Source organism: Theobroma cacao, chromosome 7, assembly GCF_000208745.1.
Source record: "Theobroma cacao cultivar B97-61/B2 chromosome 7, Criollo_cocoa_genome_V2, whole genome shotgun sequence".
Lineage (NCBI taxonomy): Eukaryota > Viridiplantae > Streptophyta > Magnoliopsida > Malvales > Malvaceae > Theobroma > Theobroma cacao.
This window is the reverse complement of record NC_030856.1, coordinates 10069231-10084691: the sequence shown is the minus strand read 5'-3', so window position 1 is coordinate 10084691 and position 15461 is coordinate 10069231. Positions and strand designations below refer to the sequence as shown.

The window sequence follows — 15461 nt, the reverse complement described above, 5'->3', positions numbered from 1 at the left end:
ACAATCATAGCACGAGAATTAGACAACTTGTGTCTAAACCATTACCGTTTATTTATGTTGCATGAATAAAATTAAACTTTAACTACTCACAATTGGTATAAAGAGAATATCACCTTGATAGTGAGGCATAGAACTTTTATGTCAAGGAACCAAATATTTCGTAAAGATTATGAGAATTTTAAATTAGCACTATGTTGGCAGCATATGGGAGTTTTCTAAGCTAATCAGTACAACCTAGAGTTCCTTTTCCTTTAAGAGAACAGATAGTTCCTAATCTTCTGCAAAATAAGGTATTCTCAGTAATCCCCTTCATGCTTTATACCCTCTATTTCTATCTTATATAGCTTCTTTTTTTTCCATATATGGTCCCGCAATAACTATCATTTCATGCCATGCCTAATTTTATTAAAAACATAATCTTGGTAAGGGAGGCTAAAGTATGGCAAGGATGTCAAGATGACACTCTTCCCTCAAAGAATATGCATCTAGTGTAGGCAATGCCAAATCCATGAAACTTTAATATCTTTTCTTCCCATTGAATGAGGACTGGTGTTTTAGCAAAAGAGAAAGGAAAGAGAATTTTCTAAAAGCAAAGGGAAGTCTTTTTTTATAATGGGAATTGATGCTCGTTCTCCTCATTGCCTTCATTTTGAAGCATGCAATTATTTCAGGAGGTGTAACATGCAAGCACAATGGCAACTGAATTGAACGTTTATACATTTCCCATATTTCAGTTTGTGTTGAAAGAATGGAGTGCTTGAATAGTTTTATCTTTAACAAAGGTTCCTGAGAAACTGCTATAGAATAGCATGATTGCAGCAGCCATCAAAGCCTCTACGTTCTATTTACATAGCTACAACATTAATCTGTTCCATCATCTATGTTCCCATGTGTTAACCGAAGCACTTTTATCAAACATATCGATGAATTCCTTCCTCCCACATGCTTTCCACCCAACTAATTAAAACCACTTAGCTACATCAGAGCACCTGGATGAGTGCTCAGTGATCAAGATATGCAGTCAAGTGAAGGTCATTATAGAGGGATAATCCCTAGACAAAGAGACATCATTGAAATGCAAACAGAGTTTGCCTCCATCATCATAAACCCCTATAGAACATAATTAGATTGGAAAGAATGAATGTCTCATGACTCTGAGTTCTAAACTTCTCCTAAAGCTAAGCCTCAACTCATACAGATATTGAGTTCAATGTATGACATTTAGCTCTTCTAGACCATATCTTTTCAACAGTTCCTCTTCATAGGTCCAGGCAACACGTGCGGCATTTTGGGTGGCAATACCCCGAGCAATAGCATTGTTATCAGCTATTGGAAACAAAAAAATTTCCTCACCCTAGAATTGAACTTAAGCTTTCATATGGACAAAGTCATTTTTAAATTTGGCTAATTATCTCAAATAAAGTCATTTTTAAACTAAATCTGATAGTACCTCTTTCTCAGAATTTAAAAACTTGATCAAAATCTTCCATATCAAATTACAATCTTAACAAACTTTTATATGCCGTACAGATGAATGGAGATTAAACTATGATTTGCTTCTCCAATTACAAATAAATATAATCAAAATATGGAATTGTCAACCTAATAATGGAGCCACTAATTTTTTATGGCCTCATTCTGTATTGAGCCACTTATTATAAGGTCTCATAAGCACTTCACCTTGATTGCAGTCTTCATTGAAATGGATTTCTTGTTGGATCTTGTTCGCTGAATGTAGCATTCAAGAAGGACTCTATCTAGGAAAGATACCTATTGGAACCTGTTGGAACACTGGATAAGTGATGTTCTTTCTGTTAACAAGAGGATTCACTAACCTCCAGACTTAATGGTATAGTTAGTAGCAGTGAACTTCAACATTGATGGTTAAGGAAGGAGTCCAACAAACTAGATAAATGGCTTCAGTCTCAACAGGGCATGACTGACAAGTACCAAAGAGAAACACATGAAAAACTTAACAGTTAAGCCCAAGCAAAAGGTGATGGTCCAACTCTAAGCTTATAAGAAAAATTACTAACTATTTTTCTTTGAGTGTTTCTTTTAATCAGATGTATGTTTTTTAAGGATAGGGTAGAGAACTGTTCACTCTGCTATTGTTTTCAAGTGATTTAAATGTTTTTTTTACATCGGAATGAACTATCAACTCAAATGACTAGCACGAATATAAATAGAAACTCATATCAGAAAACAAGACACCACATATACCAGTTACCTCCATTCTCAGTGAGACAACCTAAACTGGTTTTCAAATCAAAGATTATCAGCTTTTGTATCATGTACATTAACCTTGTAGACTAACATGGTGACACGTAATGCAACTTCAAAGCTCAGAAGGTTGAAATCATACTCTTTACTAATCTCTTGAGATATAAAGTTTACAAGAATGAAACCCATTTGAAATTTTGGATCATTTATCCAGTGAGTTGGTAGGAATTTGAAATGTTAGGGAATTAATCTAACTATGATTACATGTTTTTTATATTGTCATTGATTTATGCACCTTTTATTTTTAGTTGTTAAAGACGTGCATTCTTAGTCCCTATACTAGCAACTAATGTGGACAGTTGAATATAGTTGCATAACTAAGTCATGGAATTCAGTAAACAAATTGAATGATAAACATTAACTAGTAATCTATAAAAATACATACCTTGGAAGCAATAATTACTAATCCCTACTATAGTGGTTCCCCCTAAAGAAGCAAACAGTCAATGAACTAAACTGATTTTTCTATCTATTGAATAGATGAAAATAAAAGATAAAAACATTAAAAACTACAGAATTGCTGCAAAATTTCTAAAGTAAAGCCACTTTTCCGGAATCAGATGGACTAAAGCATACAAAATTACAACTCAGCACAAAATGAACTCTGTATTTCCATTAGATCGAGTTTAGTTAGCCTAAACTCTTTTCTTTTCATCAATCCTAACTTATATCGAAGTTGCAAGTTTAGAGTGTAATGTGCTAGCATTTATGGTAGAATAAAACTAATTAAGAAATAGCTTGAACAATTTATCTGTAGGCAAAACAAATCATAGAAATTTAGAGTCTGAGGGAACCAAGATAACAAATAATGCTCTTACTCAGACCACTGGACTTTAGAATGGAACACTTTGCACCTAATACAAAATTCAGCTCAAGATCTGCATGAATACCCAATCATACATCATCACATAGTTCACTTTAATTAAAATATGGTTCTTGGTCAAGGTAATTACTAAACCATCAGTATAATCATCAAAGTGATACTATGTCCCGCAAGTTCCAATATAGAGAACTTAAGTATATCAAGAAATCCTACGAAGGCATTTTGTTATTACTATTTACCAATTCTTGGCCATGTTCAAACAAAGAATTAACAAATAAGAAAAATAATCCATTCTCTCTAGAATAAATGTTTGAAATCATTATATAAGCATGACACTTTTAGATGCTTCAGTAAGATAAAAAATTAAGTTGAGACTGAAACATATTAGGAGTGGCATTGTTTGGAAACATCACTTTATGCACAACATTTCACATGAACTAGCTTCTCAATAACCCTTTTTCATTATTGTTAATGGAGCCAGAAATTTCACGTAACAACCTGAGAAGAATTCATACTGTTAAATGAATTGATCTCTTTTCTACCATTAAGTGCAACAAACTTATCATTAAACATCAACATAGGACATTTATCTACCAATCTTGTACCATCATAAGCTTCTTTAAGGAATATAGTGCTCCTTGCACCTTTATTTGTAATGTAAAAGATACCATGATGTTTTGTCAAACAAAGCACTAATTTAGATGGTAACAGGTACTCTGAATGAAATGCATCCAATAGTGCAGATGTCATCCGCTTCTCCATAGTCAAACTAAGGAGTTCATGAAGCACAACCAGCACTCTTTTCCGAGTTTTCAGAGCTGCAACATCAAATCTCCTCACATTCAAGTATGGAGAAGGGAATTCCATTTTCCGCCACCTTTGAAGCTCCTCAAGATAAATCTCATTCAGTCTAAAACCAGCAGCAAAGCACATTTTAAATGCAAATGGACCTAGATAGTTACCATCTTTCATGATCCTAACCTTCTTTAAACCCACAGCTGATGCCAACACCCCTTCACATGCGAATCTCTCCTCACAAGCAGTCATTGCCAGCAAAGAATCCCAGTTCTCCAAGTAAAGATAAGCTCTACCATTGAAATCTTTGATCCAAAAATATTCTGGGTACATCAAAATCAATCACTTCGTAAAATCCTTACGCAAACCAAGTTCACTTCCAATGAATTCAACCTTTTCCAATGGCACCCTACAATCAATCAACAGCATTAACAACTTCCTCAGATTCTTAACCAAAACGGGTTCCATTAAATTCCTTGCTTCACCTCTTCACTTGCAATCTTTTTGGCTTTTCGAGTGAGCGTAACAAAAGGGAGTTGTTTTCCACTAACACCACCAACATGGAATATCGAAGGGTACTTCTCAATGATGGACATGAAGTTCCATTTTGCCACAAACCCAACTTCCTTTTCAAGGTAGCGAAGAAGAAGGCATTGTTGGTTTTGAGATTGGATAATGGACTTCAATTGCAGAATTAAGATGGTTTCTTTTACAAGTCCATGACTTTATCAAGTTGATAGTCTCTGTGGTATATTTTCTTGTTTGGCCTCTTTCCTCCACTTGATATTTGCCTCGCTGAAATAAACATAGAATCTGACTTTTTACAAGAAATTGTCGAAGATGACAACCTTAATACGGATCTTGTCTTCATTCTCAAGCAATATAAAAAGACACTGCTTTTTTGAGCCAAATCCTCGAACAGTTGGTGTGCAAAGTCCAAAACCAATGCTTGTCAAAACAAAACAAGAGAAAACCCAGATACGAGAAACAAATTTACATTGACATGCACATTGTGGGATTGGAGTTTACGTTGGAAATGATATCGGGGTTTTCTATTGTCGAAGAAGAATCGTTTTATTCACTGCTTTCAAAGTGAAATCGGAGGTTCAATAAGGAGTACCTAAAGTCACGGCTCAACCAGTTATTAGTTCCAAAAATATATCTATATATTTTCATGAGCGCTCATGGGATTTTTAATTAGAATTACTATTATAGCTTTTTAATTTCATTTCCCTTACATGAATAAACAAAATGTTTAAATGTTAAGTTCATGTTTTTATTTATATTTCGTTTTATTAATTATACATAAGTAAAATTTTCAAACATTTAATATGAATAAAAAATAAATTTAATTAATGTTAGTTATAAATATATAAATATTGTGATTAATATCTTATTAATGTAATGTGAAAATTCAAATTGAGTTGGTATATATTTCGATACCAACTACAGCAATTCGGATATAATTATTATTAATTTAATAATATTTTAAATTTAAATAATGTGATTTTTAAAAATTAGAAATTTAAATTACTTACAATAATCGATTTAAATTTTTATAATTACATTGATATTAAAATATATTGAACATTGATCGTATTGATCAATATTAATGTGACTCAGAGAAAGAACAATGTGAATCATGTGCTTAAAAAGAAAACTTTGAATAGTTTCAAGTAATTCAATTGCTCTTCCATCTACTAAGTAGTGTCTTTGTTTAATTTTACTAATCAAATTTTTTCAGTTTAATTTGGCTGTTTTATTTTCAGATGGTCATGGATTAAAACTTTAAAAAAAAAATTTTTAAAAACTTTGAATGATATAAATATTTGTTAGTAAATTTTAATGTAATACCATACTTAAAAATAATTAATTAGTTATAATCATTAATATGTTGTCTCAAGGACAAGTTGTAAAACTAAATTAATGAGATAGAAAGAGTAACAATTAGAAATTGCTAATTGTTGGACATTTTATAACTTTTAATACAATTAACATTTTAATAAAGTACCTGTTGACTTCATAATCTATTTTATACTCATCATGCACCTCAAGTTTCAAAAAATCTATATCACATCAATATAAAAGACTTTTTAAATATATATTTAACAATTGAAATTTATTGATATAAAAAAATAATTAAATGTCCTCAATTAATTTAAATTATGGCATACATGATTATAAATTTAAAAACTAAAATATATAATTTTTTTTTTGTTCCAACATCTCATTGATCTCTCAATCCAAAATAATGATCTCTTTTTGGCATAAAATATTAAGATCTAAAATATTGTTTGAAAAAAGAATAATCAAAGAATTATTATGCTAAAAGACTGCATTTCTACTGCATTCAACCTCTTGGGGACAAGCATTCAATGGCAGTGACAAAAAGAGAAGGTGATATAGGATCAGCCTGTCGAAACCCACAACATTTGCTCATTCTGCATGGTACTTCAAGCACAATTTTAATGAACTTTGGCTGTCTTTACATTCCTTTTTTATTCATCAGATGAGCAGAAGAAAGCTCTGTAACTAGATTGTTAACAAAAATATAATCATGGTACAAATGCTTATGCATTAAAGCAGTCTTCAAAAGCACCCATCAACATATGGTGCTCATACTTCATCACCTTCAAACCACCCCAATGCATTCTTAGGCATTATGTTATCTACTTCTATTTGAATTTGATAAGCTATGTAGCCAATATTTAAGCTACCTGGTAATTATAACACCAAGGCATGCCTAGATATTATATTGTCCAAGACAGCAAAGCATGACTTCCAGAATTTGCATGCGGGTGTTCCTCTCTGCCCACCCCCTTCCACCCTTTCTTTCGGTTTACAAAAACAAAAACCATATCTAATTCCCAGTTTTCACACTAGAATAACTGTCATTTCATCCACCATAGTAACACATTATTTGCCAGACAATGTATATGCATTAAAAGCGAAATGTTTAATGTGGTGTGAAAATTTGTAGGGAATAGAGATGTTATACATAAACAAATGTGCAAAATCAAAATGTGTTGCAGTTGCAAGGACAAAAATTAACGACACAACGACACCATGCTCTACTTTTTTACCAGCCTAACCTACATATAAGCTTTCTGTACATTCCTCAGTTTAACACTACCAATTACTTGTTAGTTGAAGTTGAAGATTAATCATCCATCTTTTTTTTTTCTCTATCTCTTCAAATACATCTGCTTGTATGTTTCATCTGCAAAATTTAAGAAATTGAAGATCAAAACTGCATTTTAAATTTCGGCAAATAATAACTCTTTCATTTTCCAAATTTCTAACATGTTTTTGTCACAAACTGTTTCAAGATATTTTGCATAACCCAAGCAATTCTTGAGTGTTCATTAACACTAAAAACTCCATGATTACTTGCACCAGAACCTAGAATAACAACCCACCATTGCAGCACCTAAATAAATATTTCCTACTTTTCAGCATTTAAAGGGAGGCTAAAACTCGGTCTAGCACTATAGCTTCCTAATGTTTTCTTCTTAGGGATATTTTCCCAATACTCCAACCATTTGCCAGACCTAGGTCAATTCAAACATGGAGACTCCTACTATGTAAGACCTCAAGGATCACCCATGTTTTTCAGTATTTAAAATGATGCCACTGCATTGTATACTAATAAGGCGCAATTAATATTTCTAAGCAATTTAAGAAAGATACTGAAATGGTAGCCCTCGAGGCACCTAATGGGATTATGACTACAGGAACAGAGTATGACCTAGGTAACACAGAACTATGTGTTCTAACTTAAGCTGTGGGCTGGTATGAATTCATCTTCACTCTGAGAATTACAAAACACACCATGTCAACCTATTTCAGTTAAGACAATACTATATCCATTCAGTTATCATTCATATAAAAAAGAAAATAGTTTCTAAGACCAAACAGGTTTATCAACTCGTAAAATTGGCACCAACAAAGTAATCAAGAGGCCAAATTTTGGATTCCTCATTCCAAAAGTTTGGGTTTGCTCCCTTCTTCAGATTATGCTTAGACTCTCAACATTTTCTCACTTAGCCCAACTCGTTTTTCTATGAACTTTTTTTTTGAGAATCCATGTTCTATGAACTTGAATATTTTAAAATTATGCGTCTCCAAAATTATGCACCAAATAAAGCACAATTTTTCATGTATCACATTAGAGTCATACCCCATTAATCACAATGAAGTAAGAGTTCCCCTCAAGATTTTGGTTCCGATGGGCTGGGATGTTCCAAGAACAACTGCACACCCAGAGGTTCACTGTTCATCGACTTGATAGGGGTTATTAGTGGAGGTTGTTGCCACTGTTTTGTGTCAGTTGAGATCCACAACTCTGTGTCCTTGCTATTTCTAACCTGAGGAAGGGAACGGAAGTAAGCCGTGATCTCCCACCTGCAATCTGTTAAATAAAGAAAAGGACAAGAGATTGACCTTAACCTCTAAGCCATAATAGGAAAAGAAACATCACAACATAGTTAAATGATGCAGCAAGCCAGCAAAAAAACAGCCCTGAAGATAAGATGAATTCAGTAACTATATATCTAAACTCTCACTTAGACCAAATAAACACATGTTACATTTGATAAATTACTACTCGTTGAGCTTACCACATGGAAGAACCTTTGTAAGGGGTTGGGAGACTGAAAGTTTAATTAAGAATGATCTAAGAGAGAATTCTAGATCACTTTCTTCCACCTTTGAGTCAAAAGATTGATTAACTGTTAGTTTGAACATAAATCTCTCCACTGGAATGTTGTCAGTGTTGAAAAAGATAACAGCAACTCTCTCCACCAGGCCCTAGTTTAAAAGACATGTAAACTTCAGTTTATGAGGTGCACACAGGTATATTGAAGTTATCATGCAGCACAAAGCATCTCTACAAATGCTCAGAGGTTTCACCACCAGAGAATAAAAATAAACAAACTGCCTTCAATAATGTAAAGACAAAAACTGGGGCAAATAAGATTGACTGAAATAGAAAAGAACAATTACTGCAGATGTGCAGCCCCCACATGGGATTTCAACAGTAAGTTCTCTGCACCTCAGTAAGTCTTATCAGAATGTGAATATCTAACCACATTCTAGCCAGTCTTTAGTTTTTATGCTAAGGCCCTATTGATATTCGAAAATGACAAGATAAAATAAAAAATTCACACCCTCTAAAAATATTTGCCGAATTTCTACAGTGAAATTTTATCTTCATGTATTCCCTGTATTAAGTTGCATTTTTGTGACTTTGCTCATCTAGGTGATGCTGACTTTTGAATCATAAAGAGTGGTTAGCATATTCACTTAGACATACACAGATCAAGGACCCCTAAAACCTTCAAACCAAATTATCCACTGTGTTAAGCCATTTTTTATTCTCTAGAATCATAACTGCCTCTAATAAAGCCATTGATTTAATAAATCAGTTTGCTTGGACTAGCAGAGTCATGACACTCAATTAATGTGTCAGAAACATCTCCGCATTTGTGTCTCTTCATCTATTTTTATTTGGTAGATATAACAACAAAATTTTTTGTTCCTTTTTCCTTTAAAATAGATAAATAATAAGACCTCAAAATTTCATGTCACTTTAATAAACTTTAGCGAAGTGTTTTGATTTCCTTACTAAATCAATCATCCCTTACAAAATCATAAGAATATTACATTTGTTTAATACCTCAAAAAAAATTTGATATCTCTTCACTTTGTTTTCATAAAACCAATATGAGGGACACTGCAAAGAATGGCATCATCACAGCACTAGAACACAATAAGCTGCAATGAAAACATATGCAATTCAATTTTTCTCCCAAATGAAAAGCATATTTAACAGCTAACTCAAGCAACATGGAACATACACATTTCCACATGGCATCCCAAGAACTCTAACTAAATCAAGTGATCACAAAACATTGAAAAACACCCTAAAACATTAGCAAGCAGTACTCAAACATCTACGAAAGAAAACAACCTTTTCGATGAAAGGAAGAAGTCCAGAAACCGCAGAATGGATATAGTCTCTTAGCTGAGGATGCCGTGCCCTCTGTACTACCACATTCATATACCTCCTCCTCTCAAAAGCACCTTCAGAATTGCACCCAACACAAGTTACAGACATAACATTTACATAAAGTTCATAAAAACAAAAATAAACCCAGACACACAGTATGTATATAATATTTCCAAAGGTAACGCCTCAACTATTAGAACTTGCGACTTTCAAATTTAATCACTTTATGCTTAGAAAAGTATCCTTCGAGTCTAAATTACAAAGCATATGATATAAGTAATGTGTAAAGTGCAAAATACTAACTTAAAATTAAAAATTATATAAACATCAAATATTTGAGAACTACCCAATTGCTCCAACTGTCACTCTTTTACTAATTAATAACTGAGTAATCCACCCATTCACTCATATATTTTAGGATAAGCATTCCCCCCCACCCCCCAACAAAAAAATCTTTTTTTTTTTTTAATTTTAACACAAATTTATCAGTGGAATTTGGTAAAAGATTATAAAATTCTTATAGAAACCCAAGAGTGAAAAGATTTAAAAGAAATAATATACCGGGAGAATAAATTCCTTTGAGGAAAACAACTGAAGTGATTGCTACCTCCAAGAATTCAACCAAAATCCCAGCAATATGGCCTGCGGTAAACATAAAGAAATTTGCTTCAAAATGATAAAGAAAATTTACAAAGGAAACCAAAAACAGAAAGAAAAAGCCAAGTAAAAGCGAGGAAGAGTGTACCTCGAGGAGATTGATTATCTTTACGTTCCATTCTTCCACCGACAGGAAAAGAAATGGAAAGGGTTTCAGTTGTCTTGCTCTTGCCATTTAAATTTGACGCATTTTAAAGGTAAGAAGAAAAAAGATAATTTACACAAGTTACCCCTAAACTTTGACTTTAATCAAACTGTCTTTAGACTTTCGACAATCAAAATTTCAATTATGACCAATTGAGTCCATTCATTACCATAAATTTATAATAAATAGTGGGCATAATATTTAAAATTACTCTTAAATTATTCAAAAAATTTTAAATAAGTTTTTATTCTTTTATTATATGTAATAGAGTCTTATACTTTTATTTTAAATTAAATAAATTCTTATAACTAAAGTTTGACTAACTGATATTAATTCAAACATTACATTCATATGGTATTAACATGAAAAGTGAAAAATGTCATTTTATAATATATTAGTAATATATTATCTACTATAATATATCACATGCCATATTGTATAAAAATGACAAATGATGTTTTGAATAATGACAATAAATTATAAAAAACATATTTGATCTAAAATTCAAATATAAATAATTAATTAAACGTAATAAAAAATAAAAATTTATTTAAATTTTCTTAAATAATTTAAAAACTTTTTTAAATTTTATGTCGATAGCAATAACTACCATTTATTTTTCCTACGACTATAAAATTTGAAGTTAATTGTTATTTCAAGGGTCATGAAGTTAATTGTCATGTTAATGTCATAATTAATTTGATTTTATAATTTATACAATTAAATTAAAATTTATAAAAAAAATTATATTATACATACATTTTGAAGTTTAAATGAGAAAATAGAAAGAAAAAGTGTAGCTTAAAAAAGCTTTAAAGAGAAAAGTAAGAATGAAATTAAAATAAATGATGGTAAAATAATGGTGTTAGTATAAAAATAAATGTGCTTAACATTGACTAAAGCTTACACATTGAAAAAACTTTGTACTCTTATATTATTCATTGAAATTGGTATTAATTCATCAAAAATAATTGTTACTTAAAGAGTAAGGATCATATCAACTCTATCATTAAAATAGTTTTTAAATATAAAATTTTAAGAGCATTAAACAACAATAGAACACAATAAAAGGAAAGTAATGTATTTGTACTTAATATTCCTATTGGATAGTTTTAAGATATATATAGGACTATTATCCTATCAATTTTCGGTAAATATTTTAAATTCTACAAGTGAAATTAAAATGTTGACACATATTTTTTATTTATTATATTAATTTATTATTATTTTTAATTATATCTTAACAAAATATGTGAAAGCTCTCTAATCTGTTGGTGAAATTTAAAAACTTCACTGAGATAATCTTCCATTTATATATATAAAGCAACCTTATGATATAATTTTTTTAATTAAATTTAAAGTAAAAAATAATTACACTATATTTAATGAAAAATCAAATTAAAAGCATTTACCTAACCAAAAATGACTTGGACTATCAACTATGGGCTGAAAAAGATTGGCCGCCCATACTAGAAACTTCTATATTTCTATATTTCATTTTTTTTTTAATTTCCCAAAGAATTTTTGGGTTTATTTATTTGGATGTAAAAAAAATAAAAATTCAAGTTAAAAATCAATAATGTACAACTATTTCATCTTTGCAGTTCAGTACATGTCTTTACATCAGTTTTAGTCAGAATTAAAAAAAAAAAAGAAAACATTAAAAAATAAAAACACAAAAACTAAAATCCATTCTAACCTAAAAACAAAACATTAATATTTACAGAAAATTTACGATTGAACAACATTACAATCGAGCAACTTAAAGTTGGTAGGCGCGTTAGGTCCACGCAGCTTAACCGCCGCCTGATCATAAGCCACAGCCGCTTCTTCCGCCGTGTCGAAAGTGCCCAACCAAAGCCTCATCCTACGCCCATCTCTAATCTCCGCCGCCCATCTTCCCCACGGCCTCTGTCTCACCCCTCTGTACCTCTTCACCTTGCCTTTACTCGGCCCCGCGATTACGTCGTTCTCTTTCGTCGACATTCCTATTGTGATTTCGTTGACGAGCTTCTTCTTGGGTTGGTTTTGGTTTTTCCTCGGTGACGTCGTTTCGTCGTCGCTGGACGAGTCGGTGGCGTCGGCGTCTGTTACGGTTATTCGGACAATTCGGCGGCGAAACGGTTGTTGGGGTTTTTGGTTTGGCAACGGCGGCGACGACATGATTTTTGGGTTTTCTTTTTTTTTTTCTTTTATGACAGAGAGGATGAATTTTGGTTTCGTATTTAAAGTTAATTTTCTGTTGGAATATTCTTTGAAATTAAACTGCTATATCCTTTTGATATCGAGATTTTTGTACTGATTACGTGGCATTTCGTCTGATGTTTTAAATGCCACGTCTTTTCTTTTCTTTATACTAAATTAAAAAAAAATTAATAATACTGTTTGTCTAATTAAATAATTGAATTAAAAAGAAATAAGGCAAAGATTTTCTAAATAAAAACTAAGAAAAAAAAGTCCAAAATGAAGTCATTTAAACGAGATTTTAATAAATTATCTTTCTTTATTAGTGTTAATAAAAAACATTTTCCATTCTTATAACTTCTGTAATTTTAGTGACATTTTCTGTAATGAATAATTCTTTTTTTCTTTTTGCAGTTATAGATTGATTAAGGTTCATTGATCAAATCACTCTTCTCTTGAATTTTTCTTTCATGTGTATATAATAAAAAAATAGGATCTAAGTTTAAAAAAATTTAAAACACAAATGTAGTAAAATATTTGAAAAATTATTTTTAATAATTTTATAAATTTTCTTTTCAAAAAAATAATTTTCTAATTTTATAAAAATATTTAAAAAAATTCAAATTTAATTCTTAATCATAGTAATCATTATCGTACGATACGTGATACGTATCGTATGATATAATACGATATGATACTAGTAGAAAATGATACATATTTATAACTATATCATATTTAATCAAATATCAAAAACGCATAATACGATATGTGATACGTATCTTGAAATACAAGACGTATTGTACGATACAATCGATATACTTTTTGTAAATTTAATTATAAGTAATTATTAAAAATTTTATTTTTAATTATTTTTTTAAGTTGAAACATGAAAAATTATATTTTATGAGTTTCAATCTTTAGATTTTAAACAAAAAATACTAAAAAAATCAAAATCCCTTTTAATTCTAACATGAAAAATAGTTTTTAATTTCTAATTAATAAATTAATATGCAAAAAATATATATTTTATTTAAAATCTATATTATTAAGGATTATGTTAAAAGTTTAAATTAAAAAAATAATAATCTCTTCAACTTAGACCCTACAATCTTCAATTCTGTTAAAAAAATATAATATTTTTCAATTTTTTTCTTTATTTTACATATATAAACGTTATTTATAAATAATTTTAAAATTTTTTACTATATCTTACTATATGATACGATACTCGATACTAAAAAATAAGATTTTAATGCATAATATGTATTTCAATTTAACAACTATGTTCCCAACCACTCGTGGTGGCAATTAGGCATATTTGGGTTAGGCTACTTTTAGGTTTGGTTCACTTTTTATTTTGATCATTTCGAATTCAAATCATTTTGGATTCGAACTATTTCTACTTGAGTTGTCTCGAGTTTAAATCATTTCAAATTTCGATCATTTTGAATTCAAACCATCTTGAGTTTACACAAGTTTTGAATCATTTTAAGATTCGTAGAAGGTATACATAGTATTTTTATAAATTTTGTTGGTATATTTTCAAAATAAAAAGTTATGTCTCTTTATATGAAAAGTTAAGCTTTTTCATATAAAAAATTGTGACTATTTGAAAGCCACATCAATAGAAAGGTTATGTCACATAATGTGATATAATGAGACTATTGAATTATAAATAGTTTTTCATGTGGAAAGTTATGTGTTTTGGTATAACAGTATATTGGAAAAAAACCTTTAAACCCAAAAGTTATGAGATAATTGAAAAACACCACCATTCAAAAGTTTTGATATGAAAAGTTTTTTTTTTATATTGTAGCTCAAACAATGTCTTATGGTATGAATGATTGTTCTTTTATAAGGTAATTGTTGAAACAATCCCTTTATTAAAAAGTTGTCTTTTGTAACATACAAAAGTGTCTTTAAGACATAAAAGTGTCTTGATGAAAAAGTTGTATCTTTAAAAGAAAAAGCACTTGAAAGTCTATATAAAGAATTTGCTGTCAACCATTTTGACATACCAAAAATAAACAAAATAAAAGCAGAAAATTCAGATCAAGAAAAGTGTTATATTCTAAATAAAATTTAAAAAATAAACATAAACACTTAAATTCTATCATCTATCCAAAGAGTTTGAATTTCTTATAATCTACTTGTTATAAAAAGTAAGTTTAAGGCCAAATAACTTTGCAACCCTCAAGTGTGTCTAGCGTCTACTTTCATAAGTGTAAGACTTAATTAGATGTTGGTTTCATTGTATCTCTAAAGCTATTCGCATTATTCCCTTTTATATACTGAGTGGTGCAAACGAAATAAATCTTAAAAAATAATATCTATTAAGGCACGTCTTGAAGTCAATTTTATCTATTCTATTTGGAAACCTCTTTTGCACCAATAAATTTGAATGTAGTAAATAATTTTTTTTATGATAAATGTCAAGTCAATATCATTGATTATTTTAACATATGTAAAATAAAAACGTAATAAAAGTTTAAAATTTTTAAAAATAATAATAAATATTTGTATAAATATAAATGATATTATAGTTTTATCTTTACCATATATTC

The 15461-nt window shown here is 30.2% G+C and overlaps 2 protein-coding genes and 1 pseudogene across 2 annotated transcripts; all 3 read right to left on the bottom strand.

Annotated features, from left to right (window-relative positions):
* LOC18594576 lies at nt 3451-5051 on the bottom strand (annotated as a pseudogene).
* LOC18594574 (DNA polymerase zeta processivity subunit) lies at nt 6837-10767 on the bottom strand. Its single transcript, XM_007022179.2, has 6 exons — nt 10657-10767; nt 10473-10553; nt 9873-9985; nt 8521-8710; nt 8082-8312; nt 6837-7121 (listed from the first exon to the last, which is right to left on the bottom strand). Exons 1-5 carry the CDS (start codon nt 10685-10687, stop codon nt 8113-8115), a joined length of 615 nt encoding a protein of 204 aa, XP_007022241.1. The 5' UTR covers nt 10688-10767; the 3' UTR covers nt 6837-7121; nt 8082-8112.
* LOC18594573 (ethylene-responsive transcription factor ERF070) lies at nt 12259-12961 on the bottom strand. The gene has a single exon (XM_007022177.2). It carries the CDS (start codon nt 12874-12876, stop codon nt 12445-12447), a length of 432 nt encoding a protein of 143 aa, XP_007022239.2. The 5' UTR covers nt 12877-12961; the 3' UTR covers nt 12259-12444.

Excerpts from the sequence above, each read along its gene's own strand:
- LOC18594573 (XM_007022177.2), bottom strand. The coding sequence starts at position 12,876 with ATGTCGTCGCCGCCGTTGCCAAACCAAAAACCCCAACAACCGTTTCGC.
- LOC18594574 (XM_007022179.2), bottom strand. The coding sequence starts at position 10,687 with ATGGAACGTAAAGATAATCAATCTCCTCGAG. Across the intron at positions 10,554-10,656 it reads AGATAATCAATCTCCTCGAG|GCCATATTGCTGGGATTTTG; the intron begins GTACACTCTTCC and ends TGTTTACCGCAG. Across the intron at positions 9,986-10,472 it reads CAAAGGAATTTATTCTCCCG|GTGCTTTTGAGAGGAGGAGG; the intron begins GTATATTATTTC and ends GCAATTCTGAAG.